General features: G+C 43.2%; 1 protein-coding gene across 2 annotated transcripts; it reads right to left on the bottom strand.

Moving 5' to 3' along the window:
* Positions 1-1,100: 1,100 nt before the first annotated feature.
* Positions 1,101-11,671, bottom strand: SAMD8 (sterile alpha motif domain containing 8). Of its 2 annotated transcripts, none has more exons than XM_033148512.1 (2): positions 11,525-11,671; positions 1,101-1,781 (listed from the first exon to the last, which is right to left on the bottom strand). In XM_033148512.1, exon 2 carries the CDS (start codon positions 1,767-1,769, stop codon positions 1,182-1,184), a length of 588 nt encoding a protein of 195 aa, XP_033004403.1. In that variant the 5' UTR covers positions 1,770-1,781; positions 11,525-11,671; the 3' UTR covers positions 1,101-1,181. The 2 variants fall into 2 exon arrangements, with proteins under 2 accessions (XP_033004403.1, XP_033004402.1); XM_033148511.1 differs by having other exon boundaries at positions 1,102-1,778; positions 11,525-11,598.
* Positions 11,672-12,924: the final 1,253 nt, after the last annotated feature.

Below are 12,924 nucleotides of genomic sequence, written 5' to 3' on the forward strand. Positions count from 1 at the left end.
AATCCTTCCTTGGTGCCCTGATGACAGTAATTCTATTCTAAAACAATATCTAGCATTCAATAGTTTCTCTTCTTGCTCCCTGCTGGGTTTTTTTTAAAAAAGCAGTTCTTAAAACAAATAATGCCCGCATTTAGTATCAAATTTTGTAAATGTTACATTTCTTGACCGAAAGTCAATAATAATGCACTGTGGCTACAGAAAGGACAATTTCACCCCAGCTCTTGAGATCACTGCTGTAGGGCAGCTCAGTGTTTTGAAGGCGTTGATAAAATTGTTTTGGAAAATTCCACTTTCTTCTTCTTCTTGCGGTATAATCTTACTGTGGTTTATTTGTTTCAATCAAGCCATGCATGATAAGACAGAAATAAAGCAAGGGCAAACTTTGGTTTATTTGTTGCTTACCTTTCATGGCTTCTTTGAAACAAACAAACCATGCTATGGGTTCAGATGAAACAATAAACCATAGTATAGCTTCAGTGACCAGAGACTGGAGGGTGTTGTGGGTGCAAGGACAAGGCATGTCTCAATTAATTAAACCATTTTTTAAAGACGAACTGTGGCTTATCATGATTTGCAAATCAGGCCACAGACAGTTAAGTCACACATCATGGCTAGCCACTGCATGCTCTAAGAACTGGGGACAAGTTACAGGTGTTGGTCTGCCATAGTCGAAACAAAGTAGGAAATTCTTTCCAGTAGCACCTTAGAGACCAACTGAGTTTGTTCTTGGTATGAGCTTTCGCACACTCTAAGGTGCTACTGGAAAGAATTCCCTACTTTGTTTCAACTGGGGACAAGTCCACCATGAGCTTCTGAATCCAGGGAGGGGAAAAGCAGTGCAGATGTTGTGATCTAGGCCTTTTCCATATTTCATGGATTTGCATAGACCTTGAGGTATTTTCACAAAAAAGTGGGAAAGAGCTGGTCAATGAATTCCCCAAAGGTGGGGTTTTTGTTTTTTTTGCCAGTATCCAGGGTGCTTACAGCACATGCTTTCATGGGGAAAAACAAAAAACCAAGAAGAATACTTTTATCAATTCTTATTTTGTGAAATAAAAATATATATTTTTAAAAAATTAAGAATGGGAGAAGCAACACAAAATTCTGCAAAACACCTAGTTTGGCCTCAACAGTTCAGCAATTCTGATTTTTAGCACTTTTTCCTAAGCAGGTTAAAGCACTTACCTGTCTAGGAATATGTCTGGTAGCGGTGGATATGTCTGCATGTCAGGAACTCTCTCGTGCACGATAACCATGACAAATGATGTGAAGCCAAACACAATAAAAACATATATACAACTCAAAGCTGTCTTCCAATACTCTGGGTTCAGTCTTCGCGTAGGATGTTTGTTTTTTCCATTTGCATACTGATACTGGTCAGTGTTCACATCAGCGACAGGCTCACAGTCATCACAATCCCGTTGAACCTCGCCATTGCAAAACCAGTCTGTTCCTTGAAGGGAGCCAATCCCAGGGGACAGGGAACCAATGGGGCTATCACTGTTATAACCAAGCTCTTCCAAAACTTCAATGTGGTGCTTCTGTAACTTGCGAATTGACAACATGAGCCGTTTGATATCACCTAGAACCTTGATTTCCAGAGGAGGAGACCTCAAGTCGTATTCAGTCAGCGTCAGTAATGTAATTCCATCTAATCTGTGCTTGTCACACAAAATGTCCACATACTCACAGAAGCCTTCTTCCTTCAGCCATTTGGCTACATGCCTGGTAGACCAACGCTGAATGCAAAGCTGGCTGTTGCCTTCCATCTTCTCTACCTGCTGAAAATCGGATGTTTTAAAGACCGAGAAGACAGTGCCCACATCAATATAGCATCAAGTTCTCAATGTTCTGGGATATAGCTTTAAAATGTACTTCATAAAGACTTTCCTATAAAGTAACAAAATTACATTGTATTGCTTAGATCAGCTACTCCTGCTTACCCTTTTCAGATTTAATTTTTGCAGCCCAGAGACCTAGTGTTTCCCAACTGGTGACTAGACTGTCTGCTTAGGAAGGACTAACTGTATTCTAAATCAATTTACTCGCCTACAAAAGCATTTTTTTCTGGCCTGCCCACCCACCCACACCTTTCTTAAACAATGGGTGGCATTCTGATGACGTGGAAGAACTGTATTTCCCTGACCCCCATTTTAAAGTAACTTTCCTGGCCAATTAGTCATGGGACAATTCTGACTCATCTTAAGCAAGTGGCTATTTTTGAACCTGATATATTACGTAAAAGTGTCAAACCCAACTCATTCTGATCCCTGACTTCAGTGAGGAAGTTGACCATGTAAGGCAACGCAGGGCAGTAAAAAGAGATGTGCCCTTTCCTCACTATGGAGGAACAGCACATCTCCAACTAGGAGGTCCTCTGCTGTGCCGTGTTTAGCCTTTCCAGACAGCATCTCCTTTGTTTTCTACCCAACCCATCTCTATTACCTGTAGCTCTGTAATATTACTATTGCTATTATTATTCATTATAAAATTTGTATACCACGCTGCATCCGAAGATAACAGGATGGGTCACAACAGAAAAATAGAAAACGAGAACACAATATACATAATAAAAAAACAAAAACAAGAAAAAGCTTCAAAAGAATTGGAAAACCATGGTGGTAGGATAGACAACTAAGCACAGCCATTTCTGAGATAGTGTAAGCCTGTGTATACCCTGATTCTGGCTTCAGTGTCTGTTAACCATTAGGAAAATGTGTGCCATTTTTACAGTAATGTCTCCAAGTCAGTGTTAGAAATTTAGATATGAAAACTAGGAGCTAAATGGCACCTTGAACCTAGGTTATGGGAGCAACAACGGAATGTCCAGGCGCACTTTTTTTTATAACGAGAATAAAATGAAAAAGCTGAAAATGAATGAACTGCAGCTAAAATATTATGTTCATTTTTCACAAGGTCTAGTCCTTCCCCTGCCCACTCCCCTAGTGTTCTTAAAGAAGGTCTCTTCTTCAGTCTTCAGAGAGCAGCTGTAAGTGGGGAGGCAGAAAAAAGTCCTTCTTTTGTGAACTTTGCCCCAGGATGAGAACAGAAATTGCGTACCGGCAGCGTGAGGGCCTGTTAGCGAAAGCGCGCCTCAGGTTAAGAATGGTTTCGGGTTAAGAACGGACCTCCGGAACGAATTAAGCTCGTAACCTGAGGTACAACTGTATCCCTAATCCTTACTTCAACCAATGCAGACAAAAGGTTCAGAGAAAAATAAAATACAGACTCACCAGAAGATTATTCTCAAGATTTTTCAGAAAAAAACAGAAGACAGATACCTAAAGGGTTGACCAAACAAACGCTCTTGATGCACAAATGCTTCAATTAGGACTCCTTTAGAAGAGATGTCAGATAACAGATTCTTTGCTTGGCAAAGCAGGAAAAGGAGCACCATCCTTCAATTTTCACACAGTATGAGCCACTCACAATGCTGATCAAGCATACATACGCTCATACATCAAAGGTCACATGTGATAAGTCTTGTACTTGGGAGTAAGTCCACAGTGAATTCCAAACATTGGAAAGGTGGGAGGGTCAAATGACTGAAGAAATCATGCCCTCTCAATGGGACTTCCCATATAACTTTTTGTCAGTAGCTCTATACCAGGGGTTTGCTATTTAATTTCTACCCTACATTTCTATAAGAACATGCACTCAAAGCATATTACAAATCTTGTTTAAGGAACAGTTATCAAATATTTCATACTGTTGCAGAGCAAACAAACACAACAGTAGAAAAATAGTAGATGTCAACCTGTACTGTAAACCAGAGACATCACAATAAACGAGGGAAACTCCTGCTCTTAGGCTCATGAACAGTTGCAAACAAGTGTTAGAAACCGAGATATGAAAGCTAGGAGCTAAATGGCATGCTTAAATCTAGGCTACGGGCGCAGAAACAGAATGTCTAGGCGCGCTTTTAAAATCAGAATACAAAGCTGAAAATGAATGAACGGCAGCTAAAATATTATGTTCATTTTTCACACGGTCCCCTGCCCACCCCCTAATATTCTTAAGAGGGTCTCTTCTCCAGTCTTCAGAGTGTAGCTGGAAGTGGGGAGGCAGAAAAAGGTCCTCCTTTCCTTCCACTCTGCAGTTTTAATCTGAAAACACAGAAGCAGTACTGCGCCCAGAGCTCAGAAACTGCTCACGCTAATGAAATTCCCCATCGCAAAATGTGCCTAGAACAATGGGAGCTTTGAACACTGGTTGCAGAGAAACTGTCATGGGAAATACATGTAACCAAGCCTACACCATAACCTGCTCTACTGACTGCAACAGAATATTTATTCCAAGCCTAATTTCAGTGAGGAAAAAGAACTCTGTGGATGCCAGGGAAGCACTCTGCAGGTAGGTGTGGACCTTTTGAAACCATGTTGATGACACCTGCAAACAAGTTTCACCTGCTGAGATCTACACAGGGTTAGACCAGTACCTCAAAGTAGAACCAACTACATCTAGACAGACATCAGAAGGAACACTGTGCTATATATGTTGGCTACTTAGGTAAATACCACGGCTTGCTCTTCCAAATAAATTTACTGAGGAGTAGGCATCCCGCCATGCTATTTCAAGCAATACATTTGTCCCCACTTCAAGCAAAATGTGCCCCACCTTTCCCAAGATGATCTTCATAACTGCACTTGAAACAAAGCCAGCAGCACAGGAACAAAGAGACAAATCAAAAGGGGGGGAGCCAAAGAAAGACAGGCACAAATGTTTTCTACTTAGTGTCTTGTGAGTTTTAGCTCCTATAAAGGTATGTGATCCCCCAGCTCTCAGACAGAAGAAACTGCAAACAGTTCCAAAGAATTTCTATCTACCTGTAGTTTTGGTTTCTAATAATTAAAGCTGGATTACAGTATCAGAGACAGTATCTATCATGTTTAGTCATCATTTGGGACTAGTCACGTTTAGCAGTAAGGCTACCAATTATAATAATTTCAAATATGCAGTAGATGTGTAACAGCTACAACCTGGGAAAGGTTCCAAATTTTATTTTATGGCAGCCAAATATGACCAAAACATCCAGATTTTGAATTTATTTGAATTCCTATGAGATCTGTGGAGGGTTTAGGCTAAACATCCTGTATTTGGGGATTTTCTAAGCAGAGCAATAGTAAGAATTCAAAATATCAGCAATGTTAAATATTTAAGCCATCAAATGTTTCCTTCCAAAATGCTTCTTGTTTCCAATACATCCAATACTCTTCCTGAAATTCCTGCCCCCTGCCTGATTAAAAATACGGCAAGTGTGTAAATTGGTTTTACAACTATAAAGTTTAGCCAACTATAGCAAAGTACAAAGACTCATTAAAATACACACTGCCAGTACATATAAAGGGCTGGAATAGAGTTATGGAAGGAATAAATACCCCTACTTTTACAAAATACAGTAAGCAAGACGGAATACCGGTAATTTATGCAACACCTACTGTATTAAGTTAACTGCACCTAAATAAGTATTACAACCAACTCTGAAACAACTGTACTGATATATGTTGGTGGCAACCTATTGCTTTTAACCTTATTCAGTATGGTCCAGGCCATTTGCAATGGGTACATGACTGCTGCTTTGGGTGTTTTGCTTGTCTACTTATTTAAATTGCTTTTATTAACAGTGATGTTACAAGGCAAGCTATGTTGTAATAATATATATATAAGTAACACAAGTTATACCTGAATTTTCAGAAGTCAGTTAAAAAGTACATACTGTGCTATAAAACTGGATTGCGTGTCTTCACTGGCTGGTTACACTGATCATTCTTTTATATTTAGTTACCAAGGTATCCAATCCGATATGACTTTCAAGAGAAAGAAGATATTGAGCCTCCTGCAGAGGGAGAGCTTGCCAATATACTGTAGAAAGAGAACATGTTCACACCTGAAGCTATCTAAGTTTCAAAACTTTTCACATCCAGCTGATACAAAAGGGGGAATGCTGCACAATACACAGAAATCCTTGGCAGGGGAACAAAGCTCAATTCCTCCAATTTCTCAAAGTTAATGACACTATTTGATTTCTCATGCCTGTTTGAAGCAGTGATATGCCAACTCTAGATAGCAGAATTACTCCCATGACCTTATATTAACAGAGGACCACCATTTAACAAGCAAAATAACTGCAAGCAAGTTGAAGGATTAAGAAACATTAAGGGCCAGGTCAAACAAAAGACACAACAAGTTAATGTCTATAATAAATGTCTACTTGGGTATATATGAAAAGCCACTGCTGACTGTGACAATCTACCGTAAGTTTACATTCTAAATGTTAAATGTTTTACGAGTGTGAATGAGTGGCATAATGCAATCTATACATTACAAAAAAATGTGATATTGATAAGCGGTAACATCCTCAATACATTTCCCTACTCTACAAAGGAAAAAAACAAAACCAATTTTTAAGTAATAGCTGTGCTTTAATCATCATCATCCTACAGGTCTACTTAATAATATATGGCAATGATTCGCAGGATGAATCAGCTCAACAGCAAGGCAGATATACACTAGACTAGAGCAAGCAGAACTGTACGGTCTTTCCTCATTTCACACAACAGGAAAAAGCTGGGAATACCCCCTTGATTCTCTGCTAAGCAAGCTGCCACAAGTTTTCCTTACGTTGACAGCCATCTGTCAGGAATGCTTTGATGGTGTTTCCTGCTTGGCAGGGTGCCGGGGTTCGGTGCTGGACCTCCCCGTGCGTGAGCCTAAGCTGCCCACGCACGAGGTAAGACGGAAAATGACTCCGAAGGTGCGTGAGTTGATGAATGCCTCGGAACTAAAATGATGCCTCGAAAACTAATAGATGCCTCGAAAACCAATGGATGCCCTGAATCTGAACTGGGAAAACCAAACCAAGGACGTTATCTAAGTTTTGGTTAAAATTAAAAAAATCCTTAGAACCTTTACCCCCTTTTCCCCAAAGAACGACAGACACCGAGTATATCTTTAGTGGCTTTGGCAAAACCCGCGTAGGCTCGTTTCTTGCCCTAAGCTAAGTTTCCCTGAGCTCTCAGTCCCTGCGCGCCCAATCTTCCGCGATACTAAACTAAATAATACTAAACCGAAATATCTTCCGCAAATCTAGCCCTAGGCCAGGGGTCTGCAACCTTTAAGACAAAAAGAGCCACTTGGACCCGTTTCCGAAGAGAGAGAAAATTCTGGGAGCCGCAAAACCATTGCGGCCCACAAAAATATAAACACCCAGAAGCTCATAGCACAATTTAGACAGGTAATGAAGAGCAGGTAATGAAGGCAAAATGGCAAAATATCACGAAATGCTCCCCCTCCCAGCCAAACAACAAGCACTGTATTAAAGGAACCGTCCGAACGCCTGACGCTGCAGGGGCAAATCTAGAAGGGGAAATCCAACCCCCCAGAATACTTCCGCCCCATGAACAGCACAAATGCAACCCTAAAAGTTTAGCAAACTTATGCAAAAGCACACAGCATGCACACTGCCCCAATCACTATTGGCCAGCAGAGGGGCTGGGCAAGGCAGCTGAGAGGGGCTGAAGCAGGGGGCTGATCACGTCCCCCCTGCAGGCGCGGGAAAACATTCATTCAGAATGGATAAAACCCTTCTTTCAGTCCATGGGACTCCCGCTTCTAGGGGGGCAGGGGGCTTCTAGGGGGGCCGCTGCCCCCCTGTCGGTACGCCCATGCTCGGGCCCCTTTCGCCACACTGCTTAAGGGAAGTCTCCTGCGCGCCCCCGAAACAGAGCCCGGGACCGGTCATCCCCTGAGCTTTTCCCCACACCCATCTCATCCCGTTGGGCCGCCCTTAGCTGAACAGCCGGGCTTCCTTTTCCTTCCCAGACTGCCACGTGTCCTGGAGCCGGGCCCTTCCACTTTTTAAAAAGAGGGCTTCCCCCTCGCCCGCCGCCCCTGGCCCAGCCCGCAGCTGCCTCCTTACCTCGTCGAGTCGCCGCGCCTCGTCAAATCGCAGCAGCCAGCAGCTCCACCAGCAGCAGCCAAACACAAGCGCCGGGACAGGCGCCAAGGAGGGAAGCTGCTGCGGTCTGCTGCTGCGCCTGCGCTGGCACGAAACGAGGCACGCATGAGCAGCACAGCCGCCGGCAAGGTAGAGAAGTGGGTGGGCGCAGGCGGGCCAGCAGCGCGGCGCAGCGCGCCCTACATTTCGGCGCTAAATGCACAGCCCTGCCCGGAGCCGCGGCAAAGGTGCAAAAGAGCCGCATGCGGCTCCGGAGCTGCGGGTTGCAGACCCCCGCCCTAGGCTAAACCTAAAAGCCTAACTAAAATCTCACCGAAATATCTTCCGCAAACTGAACTTTAACTAAAGGAAAAACCCATCCAGCCCATCCAGCCCGCTCCCAAAACCCTTAAACTAAACTTGACCTTAACTAAACAAACGTAAAAGAACGATGAACGACTATTGACTAACCCAAACTGAACGTGCCTAAGCGGGGAGCCTCAGCCTTTTATTAGGGAACAGATGTGACATCACGAACAATGCCCCGACCAATAAAACCACTGTTGCTGCCCTCCAAAAAGGCGTGAAGCAGATTTAACGTTCATTGATAACTTTGAAACATTACCGGGACTATAAATTAAAGGCGGATTAATCTTATTGGCAAACCAACTGTTCATTCTTACTTTCACTTTCGCTTTCACGCGTAAGGGTACCAAAAGTAGTTCTCAATAACCATTAAAATAAACAATTAACCGCGGATCTTTTAATGGATCCACGCAGTGTATTCCGACAGCAGGGGGTTGGACTGGATGGCCCTTGTGGTCTCTTCCAACTCTATGATTCTATGATTTGCAAGATCAACTTGTGCAGTGAAGTATAATGCACATACCTGTATTGTCACATAAACCCTCGCATTAGTTAGGAGTTGTCCCAGCAAGACTTCCTTACAGAGGAGATGGCAGGACTCACCTGCAGGCTGCAGCCCTGTTATTCTAATTATTTTAAAGCCCTTTCACCATCTCCCTTTACAGCAGCCTGAGAACAAAGAACAAAAGCTTTTACAGCTGATGAAGATACTCAGATAAGATACAATATTGATTGCTGGCACTACTAGCAGCTCTCCTCCCATGCCAAATAGTAGCTGGGAGGCAATTTCCCTCAGAAGCCTGGTTTAAAGCTAAACGGTAAAACTCCTTCATATTCTCCCCTTCATATTCTCTGCCACCCCAATTCTAATTGCCTCTGCAACTGCAAACTGCAGTTTAAAAGATTCCTGCAACACTTAATTGTTTTAACTGCTTCATGCAACATGAAGTTTGTCCAAAACCCACTGAACTTCAAATGCCAATACAATACAGGCTGTTATAGAGTACAAAATGCAACAGCCAGAGCACATGTTGTGAAACAGCATGTTGAACATTTAAATTTGGTTACAGGTAGGTAGCCGTGTTGGTCTGCCATAGTCAAAACAAAATAAAAAATAAAAAAATCCTTCCAGTAGCACCTTAGAGACCAACTAAGTTTGTTCTTGGTATGAGCTTTTGTGTGCAATGCACACTTCTTCAACTTTTGGGTAAAAGATCGCATCTCAAAGGCAGTGATCCCTGGTGTGGCAAAATAGGCACACCACAATCCTGAAGGCATAGCCCATATTTTATCTCTAATAGGTTGGGAGGATATGCTTTCCTCCAAGCAATTTCACATATCCATGGACGGTCCTGCCTTATCCATGCCATCAAACCCCAAAACAGTTTCATACAGAAGACTGTTTCCAACAAAAGTTAGCCAGGTATTCTTGAAACTCAGAAGGGAGTGATTATTTGCCATCTCCTGCTCTTTTGCTCCTGGAACCTGGTATTCTGGAAAGCTGCAATTGTACTCCATTCAAAGGTCCAGGGGCGTAAAATAAAAACAAAGTTGTAGCCCCATTGGTCAAGTACCCTTACAACATATGCAGCGTTCAAAACTCCCATTTTTCTAGGCACATTTTGCGGCAGGGAATTTCATTAATGCAATCAGTTTCTGAGCTCTGGGCACAGTACTGCACCTAGTATTTCAGAGTGGAAGAAAAGGAGGACCTTTTTCTGCTTCCCCACTTACAGCTACTCTCTGAAGACTGGAGAAGAGACCCTCTTAAGGATATTAGGGGGGTGGGCAGGGGAAGGATTAGACTATGTGAAAAATGAATATAATATTTTAGCTGCAGTTTGTTCATTTTCAGCTTTGTATTCTTGTTAATAAAAAAGTGTGCCTAGACATTCCGTTGCAGCACCCATAACCTCGGTTTAAGGTGCCATTGAGCTCCTAGCTTTCCTGTCTCAGTTTCTAACACTGAACATATGCTCACCCACAGGGGCTGCAACGAGCCCTATGGGGTGATTTAGAAGCAAGGAGGAAGCAAATGGATCCAGGCTTTCCTCAAAGTAGAAAAAGAACAAGGCGATCACACAGAAGAGTCTACCAGCAGCCACTCCCCTGTTGGCACACCATCATCCTGGCCGCCCTGGAAAGGCTGCTTCCCAGACACAAAGCTGCTCTTCAGTGAGCAATTTAAAGCTGCACCTTCTGCAAAAAACAAATTCTGAAAAACAAACTTGCCGGATTAGACTTATAAAGCTTGGGATATTTTTTTGGGTGTGTGGCACGTGTTATTGGGTTGTTGTTGTTTTTCTTCTGATTATGCATTTTGTGGTTTTATATTCTGATTTTATTGTGTGAACTGCCCCGAGACCTCCTGGTATAGGGCGGTATATAAATTCAACAAATGAAAATAAATAATAAATAATAAACAAAGCGTCATCCAGCCTACCCGTCCAGAATACCCCAAGAAGCTTTCAAGCAAGGCAGAGATAGCCACCCACCCAGTGCTGGAGCAGGGCTGTTTTGCACCCCTAGACCAGCCTATTTTGCAGCCTTAGACTAGGCTACTTTGCACCCTTAGTCCAGGCTGTTTTGCACCCTTAGACAATGTTATTTTGATTGATTCTATTTCCATGCCGCTTTTTATTCAATCCCAAAGCGGCTTACAAACAAAAGATAAAAATAACATAATGGAACAAATCATCGGTAAAACAATCCCAAATCCCAAATAAACAATTACCATCTATGCTAACGCTACTAACAAAACAACTAAAGAAATAAGCTAAACAACACAGTTAAACCCTTAGACCAGGCTACTTTGCACCCTTTGGCTACTTTGCACCCTTAGGCAAGGCTACCTATTTGTACCCCCCCCCCCAAATCAATCAATCAATTTCTAATTTCATTTTTCAAAATCAGGTATCTTGCAGAAACGATTAACATTCTTCAAAATATAAAATATAGGAAAGCCCGCGCCCCGATAGATAGAACCCGCCACCCCTTTTCTTCGGCTCCCTCGGGAAAAGCTGCCAAGCCTGCGAAGGGTAGACTGCTCCCGGCTGTGGAAGCTCCCTTGGGCTCCACACGGCAGCAGTGTGGAAAGGCAGAGCCGGCCGGCCGGCTAGCCAACGAAACCCGCCTCTGCCGCCTCCCCTTCACACACCCCTCAGAAGCCGAAACTCCCCTCGAAAGCGCCTTGGCGGCGAGGCCGAGCCAGCCGGAACCTACCCGCTCCCTCCTTGCCGGGCGACGCGGCTCCACTACGTTCCGGCAGGGAGAGGCCGAGGGCTTCGCTTCTTCTGCCGCCGCCGGTGCGCCTTCGCCATCGCACGGAGGGGTCGCTGAGACTGAGGCGTCTGTGAGGCGGCGGCGGCGGCAACGACGGCGAAGCAGCTCGACCCTGCCAGGCAACCGGCCCACCCACTCACCAACCGGTCGCGGCCACGTAGCGGAAAAGGAGATGCCAGGCAATGACGCAGCTTCCGCAAGAAAAAAACAAACAAACGAGGCGACGAGATGGGGAGAGGAGGTGGGCGGGGTCGACGGGAGCCACGCCCACGTTCCCCGCCTCGCATGGGCGTGGAGGATTCGCGTGCAGCCTGTAATTATAGTACTCATGTTTGGCTTAAAGCAAATAATCAGCAGTCTGGTGCAATGCATCTTTTAGGGGGGGATTTGTTTTCTTTATTATAATCATCATTATTTTATTTTAACAAAGTAATAATAATAAATAAATAAGAATAAAAATGTGGCCATTCCATTGTAACTATCCAACCTCCCAAAATGTCAGCACCTCTTGCGATGGTTTGACCCCTTTCCGTTTTAACAGTACAAGTTCAAGAAACACCCTCCATATCTCCTCTAAATTATTTCTCCTGCGTATTCCCCGTTTTACCTTAATGGCACATGTTAATTTATCATTAATAGCTATATCCCACACTTCTTTATAGCATTCTTCCATTATATATTCTGCTTGCCCCCTTTTTGTATTTGTTTTCTTCTTCATTTTGACAAAGTAATAATCATAAATAAATAAGAATTAAAATGTGACCATTCCATTGTAACTACCCAGCCTCCCAAAATTTCAACACCTCTTGCGATGGTTTGACCCCCTTTCCGTTTTAACAGTACAACTTCTACAAACACCTTCCAGATCTCCTCGAAATCATTTCTCCTGCATATTCCCCAGCTTACCTTAATGGCACGAGTTAATTTATCATTAATAGCTATATCCTGCACCTCCCTTTTATATTCTGCTTGCTCCTTACACTCATAATTCGTGTGGTGCAATGCATCTTTCCGAAGATCTCAGCATTAAATCTCAGCACGGGATGCCCAAGGCATGATGGAGAACAGCAACAACCAGGAAAAGGTAGAGATGACATTTTACAAGGACAGGAAGAAACACCTCTGACAGAATTAATTGCCCCACACAGGAAGAACGAGGATATAGTTTGAGTGCCTCACTTGTAGTTCTATAAATCATTTAATGCGTTAACACAAATGGAAGTTATTACTATTACAGTTGTTGTATAAGGGATTATGATGATGACCGGAATGTAATGGAAATTAATAAGATTTTTGGAACGCAGAAAATAAAATCAACCACCAATTCTTGCACACGGGTG

The sequence above is a fragment of the Lacerta agilis genome, chromosome 5, assembly GCF_009819535.1.
Source record: "Lacerta agilis isolate rLacAgi1 chromosome 5, rLacAgi1.pri, whole genome shotgun sequence".
NCBI classification, from domain to species: Eukaryota; Metazoa; Chordata; class Lepidosauria; order Squamata; family Lacertidae; genus Lacerta; species Lacerta agilis.